This window comes from Berghia stephanieae, chromosome 3 (genome assembly GCF_034508935.2).
Source record: "Berghia stephanieae isolate SIO BIC M18660-M18661 chromosome 3, UCSD_Bste_1.3, whole genome shotgun sequence".
Lineage (NCBI taxonomy): Eukaryota > Metazoa > Mollusca > Gastropoda > Nudibranchia > Aeolidiidae > Berghia > Berghia stephanieae.
The window spans coordinates 35,342,964-35,367,963 of NC_088362.1; the positions used below are offsets into that span (position 1 = coordinate 35,342,964).

A 25,000-nucleotide genomic window follows, 5' to 3' on the forward strand; every position below is an offset into this window, starting at 1 on the left:
ATAGCATACAACGACGTAATCTAAAAAGGTATGGGATGTAACATTTTACAAACAGGCTATGGGATCTCTTGGCCCGCTATGAACAGCGCATGGTTGGAAAAGGCTCTTTACTCACATTCTCTCACCATACTCAGGTGTAAAATGAGTACCAGATTGTAAACAGGGCTGTCTTTGTTGGAACAAAATCTGTAATATTGACTAACTATTGTATCATCCTACGTGTTAAGCGTTGCTGCTGGCTGGAGACCCTTTCTAATGCGCTTTTAGTACGTTTAGTGGATATTGCGATGTATAAATGCTCTTTATGTTTTTTTTACAAAACACAAGAATTAGGAGCGAGAGAGAGAGGGGGGGAGGGGAGAGGAGAAGGGGGAATAGAAGAAGAAGAAGAGTAAAGTAGTTCATTTAATAATAATAATAATAATAATAATAATATAATAATAATAATAATAATAATATAATAATAATAATAATAATAATAATAATAAATAATAATGATAATAATAATAATAATGCTGAAAACTTATATACCGCTCATACAGTACTCAGATGTAAAATTAGTACCTGGCCGTCAACAGCGTTGTCTGTCTGAAAAAAAAAACCTGTAATCTCGCCTAACAGGCGTCATGTCCCGTCCTACATGTTAAGTGTTGCTGTTGGCTAGGGACCCCTTGTAAAGCGCTTTTAGTACGTTTAGTGGATATCACGCTATATAAAAACTCAGTTTTATTGATTATTTTTAAAAATTTCAGCTACGAAAGAGTGAATGAGAATGGAGAAACAGAGATCACGTGCATTGCTCGAGGCCAGCCTGGGTCCTTTGAGAAGAACCGAGTGAGTTGTGAAGTCGCCAAGGAGAAGGAGGCTAATATTGTCTATCTGCCCAATGAGGAACTCATCAGCAACATCATTGAGCTGAAATCTGTCACGGAGGAGGAAGATGAATTGAAGGTTGTGTAAACCGTTATCTTGATTATTATCATCATCATCATCATCATCATCATCATCATAATCATCATCATCATCATCATCATCATCATCATCATCATCATCATCATCATCATATCATCGCTATCGTTGAGTCATCATCATAATTATCATCATCATCATCATCATCATCATTATCATCATCGTCGTCGTCGTCTTCTCATCTCATCTCATGTAGTTCCATATCTGAAGCAGACGTCGGAGGTCATCTTCCGCCAAGCTGATCTATCTCTTGCCAATTCTATTAAAGCAGCGCCACCTTTCTCAGCTTCATCTGTCCAAGTTCTTATCCCTTTCAAATACGTTATTCTTTGTCTTCCTCTTATTCTTTTTCCATTCATCTTTCCAGTCAAGGCGAGTATTTCCAAACCAGGGTGGCGGATAATGTGTCCTAAAAATTCCATTTGGCGTTTGATGATTTTTGTTATCAGTGATCTTTTTCTGTTTGCCATTTCTAAAATTTCTTCATTTCTTTTCCTTTCCATCCATGACACCCTCATCATTCTTCTGTAAAACCACAGTCGTCGTCTTCAGGGTCACCATATTCATCGTCGTTGTCATCATCATCACCATCATCATCATCATCATCATCATCATCATCATGATCATCATCATCATCATCATCACCATCATCATCACCATCATCATCATCATCATCATCATCATCATCATCATCATCATCATCATCATCATCATCATCATCATCCCTGTCATCATTAAAATCATTATCATCATAACAACAACACCGACAACAAAATCAACAACAACAACAATTTACCCCTCCCCCCTCCCCCCACCCCTTGTTTTTCCAGACCCCAATCTATGTGGCCATTCCCCACGTCCTCAGTCGATCCAGTGGTCATTCCAGAGAGCCAGTGGTCAAAGCAATGCTGGAAGGTGAATGGAAAGACCTCCCCACTAAAGATGTCACGTTCGAATCACACAAGGTATCTATAGGTGGAATGAAATTGATGTCACTCAGGTCTTTGTTATCGTTTTTTTTTTTTTTTTTTTTTTTTTTTTTGCCATCCGCGTTTATGAGTAATTCTCACTTAACTGTATTATCCAGACTATATACATTTAAGGTTGCACATAGTTTTGTGTGTTGGTCCCTTATACTTCCGGATGGCAATGTTGTGAGTTTCTTAGCCAAGCGCGCACTATCGAGATTGATACTCAACTTCTTTGACTGTAAAAAGTAATGAACAAAAATAAATTATAACAGCTTCAAGTAAGAACAACTACCAAACACGGAACGTTTCGGGCTCAAAACCCTTTTTCAGTCAAATTGGAGCAAAATATTTCTCTGTCGACTATCTGGATTTTAAATGATGTAGGTATTCAAATATTTCAATATCTTTTTAAAAAATTGACAATACAGGTTTTGAATTCGTAAGAGAACTCATCGGAGCATATTTTTTGGGCACGGAGAGATTTTTTTCTGCATTTAATATCTTGTATATTTCGCTCACTTATCGTAGAATTCTTTCCTGATGTTAAGAGCGGAAAATGGATTATATACATTTTAAGAAATTGACTGTATTCAAACCAAGAAGAGAAACCACTGGACTGTAATCGATTCGATGCAAATACTCCCACCGCATTGTCATAAATAAACGCAAACCATCTTCATGTCAATTTTGTAAACACCATGCAAAATTTGTTGACGATTGGTCCAGTGGTTTCGGTGCCTTTGTGTTACAGAAAATCCAATTTGCCAGCTATATAAGATAATAATATTTTCCACAGGACACCAAATTTGCCCAGGCGGAAGTCAAACACCTGACCACATTGATCGTGATGTCGCGTCTGAAGCGAGATTACGTCACGCTGTCCCCCAGACAAAACCACTGTGTGACGTCATCATTCGATCACAGAGTTACCATGAGCCTGGAGAAGAACACTTTCAACGACAAAGAACATTTCTTGTTGCAGGTAACAGAGCCATTATAACATAGTCTATATCCATGTTATTTATGACTAATAATAATAATAATAATAATAATAATAATAATAATAATAATAATAATAATAATAACAATAATAATAATAATAATAACAATAACAATAATAATAATAATAATAATAATAATAATAATAATAATAATAATAATAAAATAATAATATAATAATAATAATAATAATAATAATAATAATAATAATAATAATAATAATAATAATAATAATAATAATAATAATAATAATAATAATAATAATAATAATTATAACAAAAAAAAATAATAATAGGTAAGTCGGGTTTTTTTTTGTTATGTACCAATTTTTTTAAATAGAGCAATTATTTAGCGCGATATCCACTGAACGTGCCCAAAGCGCTTTAAAATGAGTCCCAAGCCAACAGCAACACTTAACACTGAAGACTAGACATGATGCGGAACTTGCCTTCGAGCCGGAAGGTCCAGGGTTCGAGTCGCGATCTGTACGATCAGCGCATAGTTGAGTCCCACTCTGGGCGGCGCATAGTTGAGACCTTTGAAAAAGCTCTTTACTCACGTACTCAAATGTAAAATGAGTACCTGGCCGTTAACAGCTTTGTCTATGTCGAACCCCCCCGCCCCCCGCGCTTCTAAAACAAATGTATTATCGTCTAACAGGCGTCATGTCTAATCCTGCGTGTTACGCGTTGCTGTTGGCCAGGAACCCGTTGTAAAGCGCGTATTTCTCTATTTAAATGCTCAAGCTTTACTCACGTATTTAGTAGCATATTAATACGCTTCAACAGTCGTAAGGTCACTTCCCTCGTAATGACGCATGATAACTTAGTAACTGGCTCTAAACTATCGGAACAATGGCGGACGCCCTTATAAAATATTTCTCCGACGAGCATAAAAGCGTATCCAGAGGAAAAAAAAAACATTATAAATATGATCATGTTTTGACTTTTACACATTCTGATCACAAGACATATAAAAAGTTCTAGCCAGCATGAAGAATAAAAAGTACCGATTTTCTTTATTTAGAACCATGATGGCCGCCGCTGCTGGGCGACGTGACATCAGACTATTGAATCCAATTCGTTTAAATGGGTGATCTGCGTGGGTAAACCTCAAATTCTAATTAAGAAAATGGGGAGCAGGCACTGTTGTAAGATAAAGATCTGAACAAGTGTGTATGGAAGGTCCCAGACAAAGCAAGAAAGAAAAATACAAGAAAAAAAAAAACATCCCAAAAAATTAGTCTACCTCGACTGACTGGGGATCGAACCTCAGACCTTCTGATTACGGATCAGACGTGCTACCATTACACCACAGTGGGTCTGAAGATCTCCAGTCGTGGTAGACTGATTTTTTGGAATGTTTTTTTTTGGGGGGTGTGCGGCTCTGTGGCATTGTGGTATGCATGACTCGCTTTCGGATCGGAAGGTCCTGGGTTCGAGCTTTGCTCGGCGCATAGTTGAGTCCTTGGAAAAGGCTCTTTACTCACATTCTCTCACCGTACAGAGGTGTAAAATGAGTACCTGTTCGTTAACAGTGTTGCCTCTGTCGGGAAAAAAAATGTAATATCGCCTAACAGGCGTCATGTCTCGTCTTACACGTTGTGTTGCTGTTGTTCAGGGACCCCTTATAAAGCGCTTTGAGTGCATTTATTCGATATTGCGCTATATAAAAGCTCAACTTTTTTTATCTTGTATTTTTCCTTCTTACTTTATCTAGCACCTTTCATACACACTTGTTCAGATTTTTATCTCAAATTCTAAAATCTTTGCCAACAGGTCCAGCCAGTGGACAACCATTCCATCCAAGAGTTCCGTAACAGAGAAGCAAACGCCAAGACTCTGTTGAACAGCAGTCACATCCTACACACAGCCTGGGAGTCAAAAGTATTCAACAATCCCGTCAAGGTATGACCTTGAGTTTTGTTGAAAATATCAAATTAATAAAATTAACTCTTTCCTTACTAGCCATTTTCAGATGTTCCCCCAAAACATCACACCCACCCAACACAAATAAAAAAGAAACAATACATTCCATACATAACACGGATGGCAAAAAAACAAAACAAAACGATAACAAAGACCTGAGTGACGTCAATTTCATTCCACCTATAGATACCTTGTGTGATTCGAACGTGACATCTTTAGTGGGGAGGTCTTTCTATTCACCTTCCAGCATTGCTTTGACCACTGGCTCTATTGTCCAGTGTCTGGTTTTTTTTTATCACGATAACAAAGTATTTTCTTTACAATTTGTACTGTACAAAGGATATCAGAATGAGAAAATTGTTGGTTGCATCGTAACGAATGTGACGATTTTCCTATGGATGGTCAGGAGTGTGTCAAAGGAACAGGCACTGGTGTAAGATAAAGAACTGAACTGGTGTGTATGAAAGGTGCCAATTGGTGTAAGATAAAGAACTGAACTAGTGTGTATGAAAGGTGCCAATTGGTGTAAGATAAAGAACTGAACTAGTGTGTATGAAAGGTGCCAATTGGTGTAAGATAAAGAACTGAACTAGTGTGTATGAAAGGTGCCAATTGGTGTAAGATAAAGAACTGAACTAGTGTGTATGAAAGGTGCCAATTGGTGTAAGATAAAGAACTGAACTAGTGTGTATGAAAGGTGCCAATTGGTGTAAGATAAAGAACTGAACTAGTGTGTATGAAAGGTGCCAATTGGTGTAAGATAAAGAACTGAACTAGTGTGTATGAAAGGTGCCAATTGGTGTAAGATAAAGAACTGAACTAGTGTGTATGAAAGGTGCCAGACAAAGCAAGAAAGAAACAATACAAGAAGAAAACCATCCCCAAAAAATCAGTCTACTTCGAGGTCAATTTTTTGGGATGTTTTTTTTTTTCTTGTATTTTTCTTTCTTGCTTTGTCTGGCACCCTTTATACACACAAGTTCAGTTCTTTACCTCGGGTTTTGACGACTTAAAAAAGTGAGCTTTTATATAGCGCAATATCAACAAAGCATGCTCAAAGCGCTTTACAGGAGATCCTTGGCCAACAGCAACACTTAACGGAACATGACACCTGCTATTCGACATAACATTTTTTTCGGACAGAGACAACAGTGTTAACGGCCAGGTACTCATCTTACACATGAGTACGGTGATAGAATGTGAGCAAAGAGCCTTTTCCAGGGACTCAACTATGCACCGTTCTAGGCTCGAACCCAGGACCTTCCGATCCGAAAGCGATTGTCATACCACAAGACCACATAGCCGCACATAATGTATAGAATGAATGAGTTGACATTACTCTGCTTTTAGGGGTTAGCGCGGCTCAGCGGTACGGTCTTTGCTTCATATCCGAAAGGTAACGAGTTCGATCGCCTGCCGCTGCGCTGTGTGTCCAAGTCACCTCGCCCTAGCTCAATTTGCGTCGCTGCACTGCGGCTAACGCTGGGATAGCCTTTGGAATAGACCCTAGAGACACATTTCCCTTATTAGCTGAATAAAGGTATTTTTATTATTTTTTTTTTTTTAATTTATTTAGTTAATATTTTAAAACCGCCAGCTGTGTGATGCATTCTCACTTAAGTCTATTTAACAGACTATAGACGTTTAAGATCACACATAGTTTTGTGTGTTGGTACGCACGATTAATCTGGCGGACAGAACAAGTGAGAAGTTTACCAAAATGCATAGCATCAATGTAAAAAGTCGTCCTTGGAGCCTGAGTTTATCCCATTTTCTCTAGCGTGAAACGGACAATAGAAATTGCTTGCTATCCTTTGGACAGGACGCGAGTCTATCGCAAAGTACTTTTCGCCGAGTCTAGTAGACTCAGCTACCCAGGCAGGGAGGTCAGAAAAAAATGTCGACTGCCCTCGGGATCGACCTTGGTCCCTTTTCTTGTGAAGCAAGTGCTCTACCAACTGAGTTATCGGGACCCCAGCATCAATGGATGCCTATGTAATGTTGGGTTTAACCCTCTCCTTACCAGCCAGTTTCAGAATTTTCCCCAAAACTTCACATCCACCCATCACAAAAATATATATTTTTTTCTTACTCAAACAGAAGATTAACAGGTACATTCTATGCATAATATTGTTCAGCAAAAAGAGCTCTACAATACAGAGTCAAGTTTTTATGACTATAATAAACAACATTTCTTCAAAGTTTATGAGAAACAAGAAAAATCAGATGAGAAAGTTGTTGGTTGCATCGTGACGAATATGACGATATTCCTGTAGTTGGTAAAGAGAGGGTTAAAACTAAACGCACAGCAACACAGTGATTGGATCACTCTGAAAAAAAAAAATTATGATTTGCGATAAACAAGCGTCCTGTCCAAACGATTGAAATCAATTGTGTGTGAAATTCCACGTTTTCCCTGCTTTTGGATAGGTGACTATGTCGTGTCCTCCAAATCCTGCCATCGCTAAGAAAATGGCCCTGGCCAGGAAAATCAAAGAGGAGAAGATGAAGGCACCAGTCAAGCAGGCACCTGTGAGTTGTCATCATCATTATCGTCTTCGTTGGCATCATCATCATCACGCTTCTCACTTCTTTTCCTCCTCCTCCTCCTCCTCCTCCTCCTCCTCCTACTACTACTACTACTACTACTACTACTACTACTACTACTACTACTACTACTGCTACTACTCATCATCATCATCATCATGCTCATCCTCCTACTCCACATCATCATGATCATCGTCATCATCATCATCATCATCATCATCATCATCATCCTCCTCCTCCTCCACCTCATCATCATCACCATCGTCATCATCATCATGCTCATCCTCCTCCTCCACCTCATCATCATCATCATCTATAGTCTTCCTCTTCCATCTCCACCCTCTTCTCCTCCTCCTCCTCCTCCTCCTCCTCCTCCTCCTCCTCCTCCTCATCATCATCATCATCATCATCATCATCATCATCATCATCATCATGCTTCTCCTCTTAATCCTCCTCCTCCTCCTCATCATCATCATCATCATCATCATCATCATCATCACCACCACCACCACCACCACCACCTCCACTTAAAAGGCTCCATACACGCGCGGTTTTGATCCTGGTTCGTACCCCGATCAGGCAAACCGGGGTGAAAACGCAATGTGTGTGGCCAAATACCTGGCCGATAAACCTACGGTCCATCGCTCCCAAAGCCCGCCTTGCTAAATATTTTTCGAGGCGATCGGCGATCGGGGGCGTGGCAGTATAAAAAATTGGACAATTTTTTTCGGATTTTCGCTGTTTTGGCGTCAGATTCGTGATCAGCGTCGAATTTACAATAGGTTTGATACCAAGAACTATGTTTTTACTCCAAAAATTGATGAAATTAGAGATAAATTTTAATTAATATTGAGGCTATTTGGCCGACAGAACAGGGCCCCTCCCTGTTTTGTGATGGATCAAGTGGTATGACTCTCGCTTTCGGATCGGAAGGTTCAGGTTTCGAGACCCGCTCTGAGTGGTGCAGAGTTGAGTCCTTGGAAAATGCTCTTAACTCACATTCTCTCACCGTACTCAGGTGTGAAATGAGAACATGACCGTTCGTTGTCTTTGTTGGGGAAAAAAATGTCCCATCGCCTGACAGGCGTCATGTCTCGTCTTTCAAGTTTAATATTGCTGTTGCCTTGGGACCCCTTGTAAAGCGATTTGAGCACGTGGGTATTGCGCCAAATAAATGCTGTGTTATTATTTTTTAAAATAATATTTTTATTAATGTTGCGCCAGGAAGAGGTAGATGGCAAAAGTTTCGTTCATACAAAATAAAAAATAGTTTTCATGATTTTCAATGTAATGATATAATAATATGCCAGTTCTTTTTTTTTTTTTTTTCCTCCTCACCCGTTGTCGCGACATGACGGTCGACCTTGACACAGACATTTGGGATTGGCAGATGCCAAAAAGCCTTGACTACGTGATGACAGGGGTGGGCATTGTAACCCTGAATTATATTCTACAAACAACGCCCCCCCCCCCCCCCCAAAAAAAAAAAAAAAAAAAAAAAGAGCTGTGTGCGTGTGTGTGGTGGCGGTGGTGGTGTGGGGGGGGGGGTGCGAATGCGAGTAGTCCCGAGGAGTACCCGTTTAACCTGCCACGGGAACACTGTCGATTTGTTTTATAAATAATAATAATAATAATAATAATAATAATAATAATAATAATAATAATAATAATAATAATAATAATAATAATAATAATAGTAATAATAATAATAATAATAATAATAATAATAATAATAATAATAATATAATAATAATAATAATAATGATAATAATAATAATAATAATAATAATAATAATAATAATAATAATAATAATAATAATAATAATAATAATAATAATAATAATATAATAATAATGATAATGACGATAAATAACAAATCTTTATTGTCCACAAAATGGAAAAATTTCCGTGGTCTACGTTGCTTTTAAACTTAAATCGGATTGTAAATGTATGGATGTTATGCGTATTGGAAAAATACTCACGACATCTCCATCGGGGTATAACATATTAACACACAAAACTGCAAACGCGAACGTTCATTGTCTGATTGATATAACTTAGTGATAAGTTAATTATAAAATGCTGTCTAAAAGCAATAACAACGGGTTGACTAACGTCAAATTCATTCCTTCTATTGATGCTCTGTGTTAAATTAAAATACTCACAAAGTCCGCCAGCCAGAAATATCACTCCAGCCCAAAGATCTACATGGAACCTTGAACGTTATAGTCTGATATATTTTAATGAGAACTAATCATAAAATGGGTGTCTAAAAACAATAACAATGAGATGAGTGACGTCAATTTGGTTCCTTTTATAAATATCCAAGAACTTTACTCACTCCATCCGCTCTCTCCTCCTTCAATACATATGAATCTATTCTCTCATCACTATTTTGTGCGGCTATGCATGTGATCTTGTGAAATGACACTCGCCTTTGGATCGGACGGTACTGGATTCGAGTCCCGCTCTGAGTGGCGCATAATTGAGTCCTTGGAAAAGGCTCTTTACTCGCATTCTTTCACCTTGTTCACTGTTAAAATGAGTACCTCGCTGTTTACAGCGTCGTCTCTGTCGGGAAACAATTGCAATATCGCTTAACAGTCATGTCTCGTCTAACATGTTTTTATGTAGGCCAAAGACCCTTATAAAGTGATTTGAACACCTTTATTGAATATAGCGGTATATATAGCGCAAGTAAATTTTTCTCTCTTTCTCTTTTCTCTCTCTCCCCCCCCCCCCCTCCTCTCTCTCTCTCTCTCTCTCTCTCCATCTCTCTCTCTCTCTCTCTCTCTCTCTCTCTCTCTCTCTCTCTCTCGACATGTTAGATTATTATAGCTATTGCTACATATGATGCGAATATCTTGGACGGTTATTGATGCTATGAGTTTGGGTAAAATGCTCACAACATCCACCAGTCGGAAATAACGTACCGTCACACAAAACTACGAGTAACCTTGAACGTTAAAAGTCTGATTGATATAATATAGTGAGAACTAATTACCAAAATGACTGCCTTAATACAATAACAAAGAGTGGAATGATGTCAATTTCGTTCCTTCAACAGTCTAATTGATATAATTTAGTGAGAAGTAATCACTATTGTGCGCAAGACGAAAGATAGAATAACAGACAGTAACTGGGATCGTAGCCTCACTATTAATTAAAATTTATTTCTAATTTCACCAATTTTTTGGAGTAAACACACAGTTCTTAGTATCAAACCTATTGTAAATTTGACGCTGATCACGAATCCGACGTGAAAACAGCGAAAACCGAAAAAAATTGTCCACTTTTTTATACTGCCACGCCCCCGATCGCCGATCGCCTCAAAAAAATATCTCCCCGTATGTGGGCAAAAATCATCTGCGATAAACGCAGGGATCGGGTCACAGCGATTGGTCATCCGTACCGCTATCAGCGGATGTCGGCGTCTATGGGGGGCTTAAGACAACTACTTATATTGTTTATACATACCTACCATATTAAAACATTTGCTCAAAGTTTTCTTTCTTCAATCAGTTAACTTTCGTACTCTGGAAAAACACTATTTTAGAATTTGGCCAGAAAACTCGTCTTTCAAACATCAATAAATTTTAACGACCCTCCTCTTGGCCAAAACTCTCAAACCTGGGACCTCGCGAAGTATTCCTTACATTCCCGTTTTCGCATTTTTACCAAGATGAGGGTCGTTTAAATCAATCGATATTTGAAGTACGAGTTTTCTGGCCAAAATTTTCAATACATGTCTTTCCAGTGTAGCTACATCAGTTTACTGGTTAAATTTGGGTGGGGAAAAAAGGCCGAGTTAACATAATGTTATATTTCTACCTGACGTGTTAAGATGACGATGGGTGATATCGAGAAAGAGAAAGAAAGAGAGAAGAAGCGAATGCAGGAATTTGAACAAGCCGAAGGAGGAGAGAGAAAAACAGTGACCAAATGGTACATGGGCCAGTACGCAAATACAGAAGGTATGGTATTATGTGCGTGTGTGTGTGTGTTTGTGTGTGTGTGTGTGTGTGTGTGTGTCCATTCCTCTCTCAACTAAATTAACAATTCTAAATTGAGCTTTTATATAGAGCAATATCCACTAAACGTGTTCAAAGCGCTTTACAAGGGGTCCCTGGCCAACGGCAACACTTAACATGTAGGACGGGACATGACGCCTGTTAGGCGATACATATTACAATTTTTTTCGGACAGAGACAACGCTGTTAACGGCCAGGTACTCATTTTACACCTGAGTACGGTGAGAGAATGTGAGTAAAAAGCCTTTTCCAAGGCCTCAACTATGCGCCGAGCGAGGCTCGAACCCAGGACCTTCCGATCCGAAAGCGAGTGTCATACCACTAGACCACATAGTCGCACGACGGTATTATTATTATCATCACAACGGTATTAATCCGAGTGAGCCCAAAAGATTAGAGTTGAATGGGAAGCAGAGGTCATGACGTCATACATTGCTCTCTTCCGGTTCAAAACTCATTGGAAGTGTATAACCAGTCCTCTGGACAGAGAATTGAAAGTTAATATGTTTTATATTGAATCATAAGGTAGCGTAAAATATTTTTGTTGCAGGAAGTATATGCAGATTCTTATTATTGCAGAGCGTATAGATAGTATGCGCTTGGCTAAGAAGTTTACAACATTGCCATCCGGAAGTACAACGGACCAACACACAAAACTCTGTGTAACCATGAAATTATAGAGTGTGGTTAATACAGTTTAGTGAGAATTACTCACTAACGTGGAAAAAAAACCCAACAAAGACCCGAAAGACGTCAACTTCGTTCTATCTATAATAAGAGCGAGGATGGATGATTGTATTGACGACCAGCATTTATTTAGGCTAGAAAACAAGATGCCATCTCTCTGAAACCATAAGATCAGTTGCACAATGTATTTATTATCCGGTCCTCCGGAGGATTTGTTTTAACATTTTCAATGAGATTGGAACCAGTATTTTTACGTCATGCTGTTGTTCCCTGTCGTAACCCCTCCTTATTACCCATAGGAAAATCGTCACATGTGTTACGATGCAGCCAACATTTTCGCCATTCTAATTTCTTTTGTACATCATAATATTTGAACAAAAATGTTTGGTATAGCTAACGTATGTGTTGAACACTGTCTTGAAGAGCTCTTTTAGCAAAAAATAAAAATGTATAGGGAATGAGATTAGCGGAAGAGTAGCGTCCCCTGATTGGACGTCACCCATAGTCTGTGACGTCACCGGCGGAAAAGTTATTAGAGAGAGAACGTCATGTTGATTGTGCGCATGCGTCTCTCGTCCTCGCAGAGCAAGAACTAACAGATTTTGTGTTTGAGTGATAAATCTATTTTTGTATAGGTTGGGTGTGAAGTTTTGGGGAAAATCAGGAAAATGGCCGGTAAGGAGAGAGTTAAGCCTGATTTATAAAACTTTTAATTTAAATAAATATTTTTGCTTTGAGGAGTAGTCAGTCCTTCAGAGCCATTAGACCCATGGAGCCGGAGTTTATCCCGGTTTCTACTATGGAGTGAAACAGAAAATAGCAATTGTTTGCTATCCTTTGGATAGGACCCTAGTCTATACCAAAGTACTTTCCGCCAAATCTAACAGACTCGGCTACCCATTTACTGCTGCGTGTGCAGGAGGGTCGGAAAAAAAATATCGACTGCATATTGGGATCGATCTTCGATCTTTTGCATGTGATTACAATGTATCGATTCTCTGTCATCAGACGATGAAAACGATGAGTTACATTTCCTCCAATATGTTGGCGGGAAATGGTCCGTGGAGTCAGATATGCAAATCAAACAGGTCAAGGTTGATGTCATAACCTTTGACCTCGAGCGTCCTGTTGAGAAGTGAGTTTCATACTATAGTATTATATATATATATATATATATATATATATATATATATATATATATATATATATATATATATAGCACATATTCATCTACGTGTCCTCTTCCTTTGCATCTCTATATTTTCCATATCTCCTCCTCTTCCTCTTCCTCCTAACCTCCTGATCATCCTCCTCCCCCTTCTTCTTCTTTCTCTTCCTCTTCTTCTTCTTCTTCTTCTTCTTCTTCTCAGATGATGATGATGATGATGATGATGATGATGATGATGATGATGGAGGTGGGGGTGGTGGTGGTGGTGGTGGTGGTGGTGGTGGTGGTGAAGATGATGATGATGATGATGATGATGATAATAATGATGATGATGATGATGATGATGATGATGATGATGATGATGATGATGATGATGATGGTGGTGGTGGTGGTGGTGGTGGTGGTGATGGTGGTGGTGATGATTATGAAGATGATGAGAATAATAATGACAATGTACATCAATGCCCTATTACCTTCCAATCCCCATACAAGAATGATGGTGATAAGAACACGACCCAACACACCAGAAGACACTGTTCTTGCCCTCACAGCTTCTCTCAATGAGTTCCTGACCAAACGTTTTGTGGAGGCCGTGGTCAGACAGAGGTAAGGGACCCAAACTCACATAATAGGGAAGAAAATTGTGATGTCAAAAAAAAAACCTGAATCTTTTTCATTGAAATAAGATTCAACAGTCGTGACGTCACTTCCCTCATAATGACGCATAGTAACTTAGTAACTGGTTCTAAACTATCGGAATAATAGCGGATGCCCTTATGAAATCCTTCTCCGACGAGCATAAAAGTGTATCCCGGGGAGAAAAACATTATAAACCTGATTATGTTTTGACTTTTATACATTCTGATCACATGACATGTAAAAAGTTCTAGCCACCATGAAGAATAAAAAGTACCGATTTTCTTTGTTTAGAACCAAGCTGCTCGTTGCTGGGCGGACGTGACATCATACTATTGAATCCTATTGTAAAACCACTCTTCTGGAGGACTGACTACCTATCTTATGTAATTCACTTTCTGCTGTCAGAGTGATCTTATTTTCTAGTCTAAATATAATATGCTGGTCGTCAATAAAGATCATCCATCCTCGCTCTTTTACGTCCCGTAATCCTAAGAATCTGCCTATACATACCCCTGCTACTAAAATAGTTATGCCACCTTTATGTAAACTTTCCATTACCAAGTACTCCAAAGGATTTAGGAACCAAAAGAGGTCAGGATGTGACGTCACGACTTTTTTTCCCTATTATATTATTATGACACCCACTGCCTTATTTCCCAAGCAGACCAAATAGAACAAAATTTCTATCGATTTTGTGATGGAGAGAGAGAGAGAGAGAGAGAGAGAGAGAGAGAGAGAGAGAGAGAGAGAGAGAGGGGGGGGGGAACCACAGGCTTTCCCTCTCATAGCTTGTTACAGGAATAATATAATATGGAGTATGATGAAGATGGTGAATGGTGTTATAGGGGAATGGTGAAAGTGAAGGATTGTAACGAAAAAATATAGGAAGGTTGTTGTGATGATGATGATGATGATGATGATGATGATGATGATGATGATGAAGATGGTGATGATGATGATGATGATGATGATGATGATGATGATGATGATGATGATGATGATGATGATGGTGTTGTTGTTGATGCCGGTTTTTTTTTTTTTTTTTTTTACGATAACATATTATGTTACTAGTGTGCATCTTGTGTGAGTGTGTCTATGTCAATATTATATTGTTATAAATGTGTAACCAAATGACAAATTGCCACTTTTTGGGGGGACAATAAAGATATATTATTATTATTATTATTATTATTATTATTATTATTATTATTATTATTATTATTATTATTATTATTATTATTATTATTATTATTATTATTATTATTATTATTATTATTATTATTATTATTATTATTATTATTATTATTATTATTATTTATTATTATTATTATTATTTAAAAAACCCAACTTTTAAAATATTTTCATTTATTTCAAGGACCGACGATCCGTTTGAAGTGTGTCTTCAAGTCACTCCCATCTCTCGTATCGACGCCGTGGTCAGACAACTGGCAGATAGTGGGTTCGTATCCGGCCCTTCCCCCAGCCACGTGATCAGCCTTCATGAGGGGGACATCATCGAGCTCGGATTCAGTGGAAACATCGAATGTGTGCAAGATGTGCCGGCCTATCTGATATACAAGAGCAACGTCCCTACTTTGGTAAAATAATGACAATGATGATATTTCCAATTCCATTGTATTTATTTTCTAACAATAGTCTAAAAAAAATAATTGAGCTTTTATATAGCGTAATATCCACTAAATGTGCTCAAAGCGCTTTACAAAGGGTCCCTAACCAACAGCAATACGTAACATGTAGAACGAGATATTACATTTTTTTCCGGACAGAGACAGTGCTGTTAACGGCCAGGTACTCATTTTACACCTGAGTACGGTGAGAGAATATGAGTAAATAGCCTTTTTCCAATGACTCAACTATGCGCCGAGAGAGGCTGGAATCCAGGACCTTCCGATCCGAAAGCGAGTGTCATACCACTATAGTCTACACTTTATTGTATTTCACTTTCTACACTGCACACACTGTTCCTCCCCGCCTCCCGTTGTTTGACTTAATTAATTGCGCACCTTTTATTAATATATACAATATTGTTCTATTTTAATTCGTGCATCCTTACAGAGGAGCATACTGTTTCCTGCCCCATCAATGTTTCTGTTTAGTCACCTTAACAACGCCACTATCACATTATCTCATTCGTCTGTAGTGTTTCATTCATCCCGTTTTGTTGATTAAGGGGCAACCCGAAACGTCCACAGTATCTGTCTTCGTCTAATACATTGAAGCTTACAATTCAATACTTATCGTTTTCGCAACTTTTGTAAAGGAATTTAACACGCTATATATGTATTTTATCTTGAGATAGAAGAAAAATTAATATTGAGGGCATCAGACTATAACCGTGTGTGTTAAAATTAAATTATTTTTAGTCCTAATCCAATGAGACTAAAAACAGAGAGTAAGCACAATGCAGAATAGTCATAGGATTTAACCACACATGCTTCGCTGGATTGCAGAAGCTGTACTGTTTTGTTGTTTTATTTGTCTGTCTGTTTGTTTTTATTTTCTTTTTTTTTTCTCTCCCAAAATCACCTCTCTCTCTCTCTCTCTCTCTCTCTCTCTCTCTCTCTCTCTCTCTCTCTCCTCTCTCTCTCTCTCTCTCTCTCTCTCTCTCTCTCTCTCTCTCTCTCTCTCTCTCTCTCTCTCTCTCTCTCTCTCCCTCTCTCTCTCTCTCTCTCGAACTTACAAGTTTGATTTGGACGCCTTGGGAATAAAGAAAACATAAAATCATCAAATTTTAAAGCACTGATTCTTGCTTTTAGTGAAAAGAAGTTATTGTTTTCTTGTTCCTTGTTAGTTTCTTACGATGTGTACATTTATATATGCAGGTCTGGCATCCGAATCCACTTAACATTGATATAATGGACAATATTTTGCGTCATTTTGTGAGATTTCGATTACAACAATGAGCCCATAAGGAAATGGGTTATCAGACCTGCAAATAAGTGAACGTCGGTTTCGTATATTTCGTATTTATGGTGGTTTATAATCCCATAAGAGCTGTATGGTTATGCGCGAAGATGTGAATTTGTTTATTTTGTTTAGTGTTTTCATAAATACCTATACAAAGAAATAAGAAATCAACGATAGATAGATAGATAGATAGATAGATAGATAGATAGATAGATAGATAGATAGATAGATAGATAGATGGATAGATAAGAGGTAGAAAGATAGATAGATGGATGGATGGATAGGTGGATGGGTGGAAGGATAGATGGGTGGATGGATGGAGAGAGAGAGAGAGAGAGAGAGAGAGAAAGAGAGAGAGAGAGGTGGGAGGGAGAAACACACAGAGAGAGAGAGAGAGGGGTGGGAGGGAGAAACACACAGAGAGAGAGAGAGAGAGAGAGAGAGAGAGAGAGAGGGAGAGAGAGAGAGAGAGAGAGAGAGGGAGAGAGAGAGAGAGAGATTTTTTCTTTGGTGTTTTGACTATCGTTCCTTCCCCTTATGCTACTTTATTTCTTCTATCTTTCCATCTCCTCCAGACTTATTTCCGTGTGAAAGAAGAGAATCGATACCGCCAAAAGGACCAGGACATATTCTCTGGCCTTCTAGTTCTGACCAGGCGTTACATCAGTAAAAACTCCAAGAAGAAACGGGACGAGGACGTTACTGAGGAAATGTGCAGGGAAAGGATATGTGCTCTTCAAATCAACATCCCTAAGGTGGGCCTGTATTCAAAACAAAGCCACTAAAAAAACTAGAGCATTTACATAGCGCAAAATCCACTAAACGTGCTCAAAGCGCTTTACAAGGGGTCCGTCTCTGACCAACAGCAACACGTAACATATAGAACGAGACATGATTCCTGTTAGGCGATATTACATTTTTTCCCCCGACAGAGACAACCCTGTTAACGGCCAAGTACTCATTTTCACCTCAGTACGGTGAGGGAACGTGATTAAAGAGTCTTTTCTCAACTATGCGCCGAGCGAGCCTCGAACCCAGGACCTGCCGATCCGAAAGCGAGTGTCGTACCACAAGACCACATAGCCGCACTAACGACCCAAAATGCTGCAGATTAAATTGTCGTCTACCATTTTCTTTTCATTGCTGCTGAAATGTCTTTGGAAATGTCTCTCAAGCGCAAAGAAGGGTAAGAACTGGGTCACGATTACAACTTTAGTTATTCCGATATCGATGCGCGTCGAAAATTAGTAGAAATAAATAGAGAAGGCGAATGGCAAGTTGCATTTTACAGTTAGATACATATCGGAAATGGATAGATAAACGATACTTACCACAAAGTTGAAGTTTTGTCTGTTATTCTACAACATTGGTCGATTGTGAATTCTTTTGAGCGATGAACTCCCAGTTGCCGATCACGCTTTAATTTTTAAGCGGGCTGCTATTATAAGAGTGAAAACTAAGCTATTCTTTCAAGACCGCCTTCAAACATATAACATTGTCTCGGGTGTAATTATCTGGAGCGACCGAGTGGTTAATTTACTGCACCATGACCCAGAAAGATCCCAGTCCGAGATCTCGCATCAGGCATTTTCCTGGGTTTTTTTTTTACTTGGCAAAGACTATGACCCACCCCCACCCCCACCCCCACCCCCAATTGTCTACCTTTGGACAACATGGGTGATTCCTGTTGACAACTGACATGGTTTGGTGGAGTATCCGTTCCTTGTTGGAATATCTAGTTGCTACCATTTGACAAAGCCGGTTTAAAAATTTCTTTTATTGTTTATTAGTAAATTTTGAAGCCAATTCAATTTTACTGTTTGATAAAAGAGGACGTCCAGTTCATATCCCCCCCCCCCCCCCCCCCAATATGATTAATTTCACCAGCACCATCTGGAGCCAACCCCGGAGCCCAAAAAAGCCCCTTTGCCAATTTCCACTTCCGGTCCTTTGAACTTGAACTTCCTGCAGATGTTATCAGAGGAAATGGGTGACGAATGGAAGTTGGTCGCTCACTACCTTGGCCTCCACCGGCCTAGAGTCCAGGTAAGTTTTGCACAACATCCACATTTTTGAAGGTCTGATAGCCGAACTCAATTATGGGCTTGCTTTAATATTGTTGCATTGGACAATACTTTTAGTTGGTTTGAGAGTATTTCAATTACAACAATTTGGGTTAACAGAACTGTAAATATGTTTACTTCGTTTTTACAGATTTGATATTCATCTACTTATCTATTTATGTTTATTTCTCTAATTATCTATTTGTTTGTCTATTTATCATTTTACTTATTCATTTATTTGTTTATTCATTCTTGAATGTCTTTATTTATTTTTTTGGGGGGTCATTTATCTATTTGTTTATCATTTCTTTAAATATCGATTTATATATTTGATTATCTTTATATCTTTTTTTTTAAAAAAAGGTTTTATAAGATTTCTTAAGGAAATCAAAATGTCTCACTAGTTCCAAGCACACTAGTCCACAACCGTAGCCATCGTAAACTTATAGCTTGACACTGGCCAAAAAATGACGCCAAAAGACAAGTCTTTCGCCCAAAAAGAAAACAAATCGTGAGTTGTATTCAATAGTTCAACCAATGGGATCACAGGTTTCCTTGGGCTCTACTAACGACAACACACTAGACGCTGCACAAACTTTTAAAATGACGTCAAACTGTAAGTCCTAGAGGGTTCTAGTGTCAGGCTAAAGTTAACAATGGCTACGGTCCAACACACTTGTCATTTTCCTCTTTTCTTTCAGGCCATAATTAGAAACCAGATGATATCCGACAAGTCTGACACAGAGGCCAAGTATGAAATGTTGATGACGTGGTTAAAAAGGGCCAGTCGGGCCACTGACAAGGTACGCATCGACTTTTAACCAGTTAATAGGATTCAACAGTTGTGAGGTCACTTCCCTCGTAATGACGCATAGTAATTGGTTCTAAACTATCCGAACAATGGCGGACGCCCTTATGAAATACTTCTCCGATGAGCATAAAAGTGTATCAAGTGTAGAAAAACATTATAAACCTGATCATGTTTTGGCTTATACATTCTGATCACATGCCATGTGAAAAAGTTCTAGCCAGCATGAAGAGTAAAAAGGTACCGATTTTCTTTGTTTAGAACCAAGCTGCTCGTTGCTGGGCGGACGTGACATCAGACTATTGAATACTATTGCCGGACTCTGGAAAAACTCGTATGTCAGAATTTGGCCAGATAATTTCGTCCTCCAAATCATATCGATCGATTTATAAATGGCCCTCATCTTGGCAAAGAACCCCCCCCCCCCCCCCCCCCCCCCCCCCCCCCCCCAAATTTTTTTAATAAAACAAAAAAAAAAACAACAACAACAACAACAACAACAACAACAACAAAACAAATTCTCAAACTTGGGAATTCAATGAAGACTTCACGAAGTTCCTACCAGGTTTGACCGTATTTGCCAAGGTGAGGGTCATTTGAATCGATCGATATTTAAAGGAAGAGTTATCTGGCCAAATTTTAAAATTCGAGTTTTTTTCAGAGTGCGGCTGTTATCTGGTTAACTCACTCAACACTAACATCGACTATATCCGTAGTATACCCAGGGCTACTTTTACTCCATGCTTATTCGTTACATATTTCTGAGACAAATTATAGGCGTAGTATCAAAGCAAATGTTGTTAATGTTTACATGTTCATGGTAGTTGACTAAAAATATCTAAGCACATGCTCCTTTTTTCCCCCAATTTTGAAAAGTAGCAAAATCTAGGATTGAGTGAGTTAATGATTGCAGTATACGATTTTTTACTCATTTTTGGTCTTATATAAAGTCAAGGGCAAAACAGCAGATTAATAAACAGCTTGAGTCCAAAACGTGCCCGATTTCGAGCAGAAATCGTTTTAAAACAGCTAATTCTCCTTTTAAAAAATAAATAGAATAATGAATTCCCTTTATTCATCCCCAAGGGGATATTTGTCTACAATGTCTATTCCAAGGGAAGACTGGAATACCCAGGCGTTAGCCGCAGTGCCGCGCCGCAAAGTGAGCTAGATAGGGCGAGGTGATTTGCTCAAGGCCACACAACGAGACAGATAGTCGAAAACTGTACCTTTTGGGTACGAAGCAAAGACCGTGCCGCTGAGCCACGCTGCCCTCCTTTAATCTTAATAAAGACTTATAACTGTTACTAATAGATAGCAATGTACTGTTATGTGGTCTTGTTGTATGACACTCGTCTTCTGGTCGGAAGGTTCAGGTTTCGAGACCAGCTCTGATCGGTACATTGTTGAGTCCCTGAAGAATACTCTTTTCTCACAATATTTCACCGTACATAGTCGTTAACAGAGTTGTCTTTGTCGGGAAAAAATGAGTAATATCGCCTTACACGAGCCATGTATCGTCCTAGTCGAAAACAATGTGAAATTGAATGTAAGCTTCAATTAAATATACGAAAACAGATAACATGGACGTTTCGGGTTTTCCCCTTTATCAACAAAACAGGATGAATGAAACACTACAGACGAATGAGATAATGTGATAGTGGCGTTGTATCGTCCTACACGTTAAGGTGATTTGAGCACTTGGATATTGCGCCATACAAAAGCTTAAGTGTATAATATATCTGTCACTAATAGGTCATTCGAATCGTAGTCGAGTGAAGAATTGTGAGTAAAATTTGTTTACACGAGGACAAATGCCAGGATTAGAGTTTTGGGGATTTTCACTTTATCGGCCATCAAATCAGATCACACTCTATATCCCTTGAATTTTCTACATGAGAAAGTAACTAATGTGTTTGTGTGTGTTTTTTGTGGGGGGGGGGGGGGGGGGGAGGGAGGGAGGGATAGTAAACTTGAGCATTTATAAAGAGCAATATCCACTAAAAAAGCTCAAAGTCCTTTACAAACGGTCCCCAGTCCACAGCAATACTCAAAATGTAGGACGAGATCTGACGCTTATTAGATGATATTACAATTTTAAAAATGTGGACAGAGACAATGTTAACGGCCAGGTATTCAGTTTTACACCTGAGTAAGGTGAGAGAATGTGAGTACAGATCCTTGTCAGTGGACTCAATTATGCGTCGCTTAGTGTGGGACTCTAACTATGGACTTCTGGTTCGAAGGCGAGTGTCAGATTACTAGACCATATTATAGCAAGTAATTTGTGTTTTAATTCTTTTTTTTCTTACACTCCCATAAATGAGTATGCAATTAAAGTAATCATCAGTGTTTTGATTGTTTTATTTTTTTATTTTATTTATTTGTTTTTTTTTTGTTTTTTTTTTCATTTCCTAGGTGGGGGCCTTATCTATGGCCTTAAGGAACAGTGACCGTCACGACTTGGCCGATACAGTCCTTGCAATGGAGAGGGACTTTAAAGGACAGACAACTTATGTCAACTAAATCAATAAAAGACAGAAACTAAAACTAATATAAATTAAATCAACAAAGGGGCACACAACCAAATAACAATGGACAGGCAACTTATTTAAACTAAATCAACAAAGGACAAACAATTCATGTAAACTAAATCAACGAAGGACATAAAATTTATGTAACCCAGATCAACTAAGAGCATACAACTTATTTAAACCAAATTTTAAAAAAGAAAGAACTGACAATGTATGTAAACTAAATACACAAAGGTCAGACAATTTATTTGTGTTAAGCTAAATCAACAAAAGACAGAAAATTTATGTCAACTAAATTTAAAAAGGACAGAAAACTTATGTAAACCAAATCAACAAAGAACAGACATTTTTGTAAACTACACCAACATTATTATGTGATTTTTCGTTATATTAAACTGAATTTGTGTACATTATAATTTAAAGAAATCGAAATGTAAGCTGTCTCACTCCTATACTATTTTGAGTGAAAATTTTCAAAAGAGTTTTTACGTAATTAAATGATTGTAAAATGATGACCTCTCTCTCTCTCTCTCTCTCTCTCTCTCTCTCTCTCTCTCTCTCTCTCTCTCTCTCTCTCTCTCTCTCCTTCTTTGATTAAATACAATATAGTCATATACTTATTATTGTTACTTATAAAATATTATATTTGTACAAGCTGTTCGTTTCTACAGATTTCCAACTGTGATAAGAATATTTTTATATAAAATTGATTCTATTTTATACTGTGATTTCAAACGATAATATTCCGTCCACAAAGATATTTATACAAGTTGTTTTTAGTAGGCATAATAGTAATTCATACTTTAGATTTATCTTGGATTAATGTTATATTATTCATAACCAAAACAAACAATTTCTTTAAAATAAAAAATAAAAACAGAACGGAAAAAAATAACACCCCCCCCCCCTTTCAAAAGAAAACAACAAAACAACAAAACAAAGTAAAATGATGAAGTTATTGACAATTTGAATGGTCGACCATTCATTTTCTTTTTTATTTTTACTTTAAATTTTGCTACCTTGCAGCTTACTGTTGATATTTTGAGAGAGGCTGGTGGGGGGAGGGGGGTGATTTTAATAATTCTAAATTTTTTTTCGCCCTGAATTATTATCTACTCAATTGCGTTGGTTGAGGAATTATAATGTGTTTGACAAATGTTTTATCATTAAAATCAAAAGGCCATATTTATTAGTTTTTATTATTATTATTATTATTTTATTATTATTATTTTATTATTATTATTATTATTATTATAATTATCATTATCATATTATTATCTCATTGTTATTATTATTATTATTATTATATTATTATTATTATTATTATTATTATTATTATTATTATTATTATTATTATTATTATTATAATAATTATCATTATCATCATTATTATCATCATTGTTATTATCATTATTATTATTATTATTATTATTATTATTATTATTATTATTATTATTATTATTATTATTATTATCATTATTATCATTATTATTATTATTATCATCGTCATTATTATCATTATCATCGTCATCATCATCCATCTCATCATCATTGTCATTAGACATCAAGTTGTTTTTGAATGAATACATCAGTGAAATCGTGTACATAGATTAAAATGCCCTCATATTAAGATCCTCATGTCAATTCTTGCATGATAACTTTATCTACACATTAAATGCCTTTTTGATACCCCCTCCCTCCCTCCCTCCTCCTCCTCCTCCTCCTCCTCCTCCTCCTCCTCCTCCTCCTTCTTCTTCTTCTTCTTCTTCTTCTTCTTCTTCTTCTTCTTCTTCTTCTTCTTCTCCTTCTTCTTCTTCTTCTTCTTCTTCTTCTTCTTCTTCTTCTTCTTCTTCTTCTTCTTCTTCTTCTTCTTCTTCTTCTTCTTCTTCTTCTCTCTCTCTCTCTCCCCTCTTCGCCTTTTCCGTCGTTCCCGCCAACATTCCATTGTTATGCACATTAATCATATCATTCCACATGGATACATGATAACAATAATAGAATAAAATGGAAGCTTCAATTTAAGTTACAAATACAAATAATAAGGCCCGAATCGTTCACATCATTTATCTTTGTAAGTTAAATTTAAGTTTCTATTCCATTTTATTATAGTTATTTACTTCTTACATTTTCAACCAGCATCATTTGTATTATCCAATACTGGCAAATTTTTAAGTTTTCTTCCTTATTTAGATTATATATTTCTGTTATTATGTAGTGTAACCAAGTGGAAATGTCTGCTGCCGTGTTATATACATAGTCACCTACATAACCTTATGGTAGAGGAAAATAAAGGAATGTATTCGAAACTCAATTTGATGGCATTGTGTGATTTCAGTCACGGCAATTGATATAAAACACAAGATATACATTAAGCCACTGAACGCAGCCCTTTGGCGTATGAATACATCGTGCACATAAAAACGTGGCATTATTATAAGTGTAACTTGGCTGCTAGAGGCTGTGGACTGTAAAAAGTAATAAACAAACATGAATACAACAGCTTCAACCCCCCCCCCCAAAAAAAAAAAAAACAAACAAACAAACAAACAAAAAACACCAACCACGGAACGTTTCGGGCTCAAAACCCTTCATCAGCCAACAAAAAAAACCCAAAACAATAAAGACATAAATTACATTACTAAATTCCAGATAGACGACAGAGATATTTTTAAGTCCTCTCTGTCGTCTATCTGGAATTTAGTAATGTATTTATGTCTTTGTTATTTGT

At 37.5% G+C, this 25,000-nt stretch overlaps 1 protein-coding gene across 1 annotated transcript in view; it reads left to right on the forward strand.

Moving 5' to 3' along the window:
- The window catches only part of LOC144967635 (death domain-containing protein 1-like), an 84,558-nt gene extending 62,086 nt beyond the window's left edge, over positions 1-22,472 (forward strand). Inside the window, exons 9-21 of the mRNA XM_078905148.1 lie at positions 753-951; positions 1,800-1,934; positions 2,737-2,922; positions 4,718-4,846; positions 7,298-7,399; positions 11,259-11,388; positions 13,141-13,267; positions 13,793-13,906; positions 15,315-15,537; positions 17,443-17,622; positions 18,755-18,913; positions 19,632-19,733; positions 22,157-22,472. Coding sequence (XP_078761274.1) covers positions 753-951; positions 1,800-1,934; positions 2,737-2,922; positions 4,718-4,846; positions 7,298-7,399; positions 11,259-11,388; positions 13,141-13,267; positions 13,793-13,906; positions 15,315-15,537; positions 17,443-17,622; positions 18,755-18,913; positions 19,632-19,733; positions 22,157-22,264 — 1,894 coding nt within the window. The 3' untranslated portion in view covers positions 22,265-22,472. The remainder of the gene's footprint in view (positions 1-752; positions 952-1,799; positions 1,935-2,736; positions 2,923-4,717; positions 4,847-7,297; positions 7,400-11,258; positions 11,389-13,140; positions 13,268-13,792; positions 13,907-15,314; positions 15,538-17,442; positions 17,623-18,754; positions 18,914-19,631; positions 19,734-22,156) is intronic.
- The last annotated feature ends 2,528 nt before the right edge of the window (positions 22,473-25,000 follow it).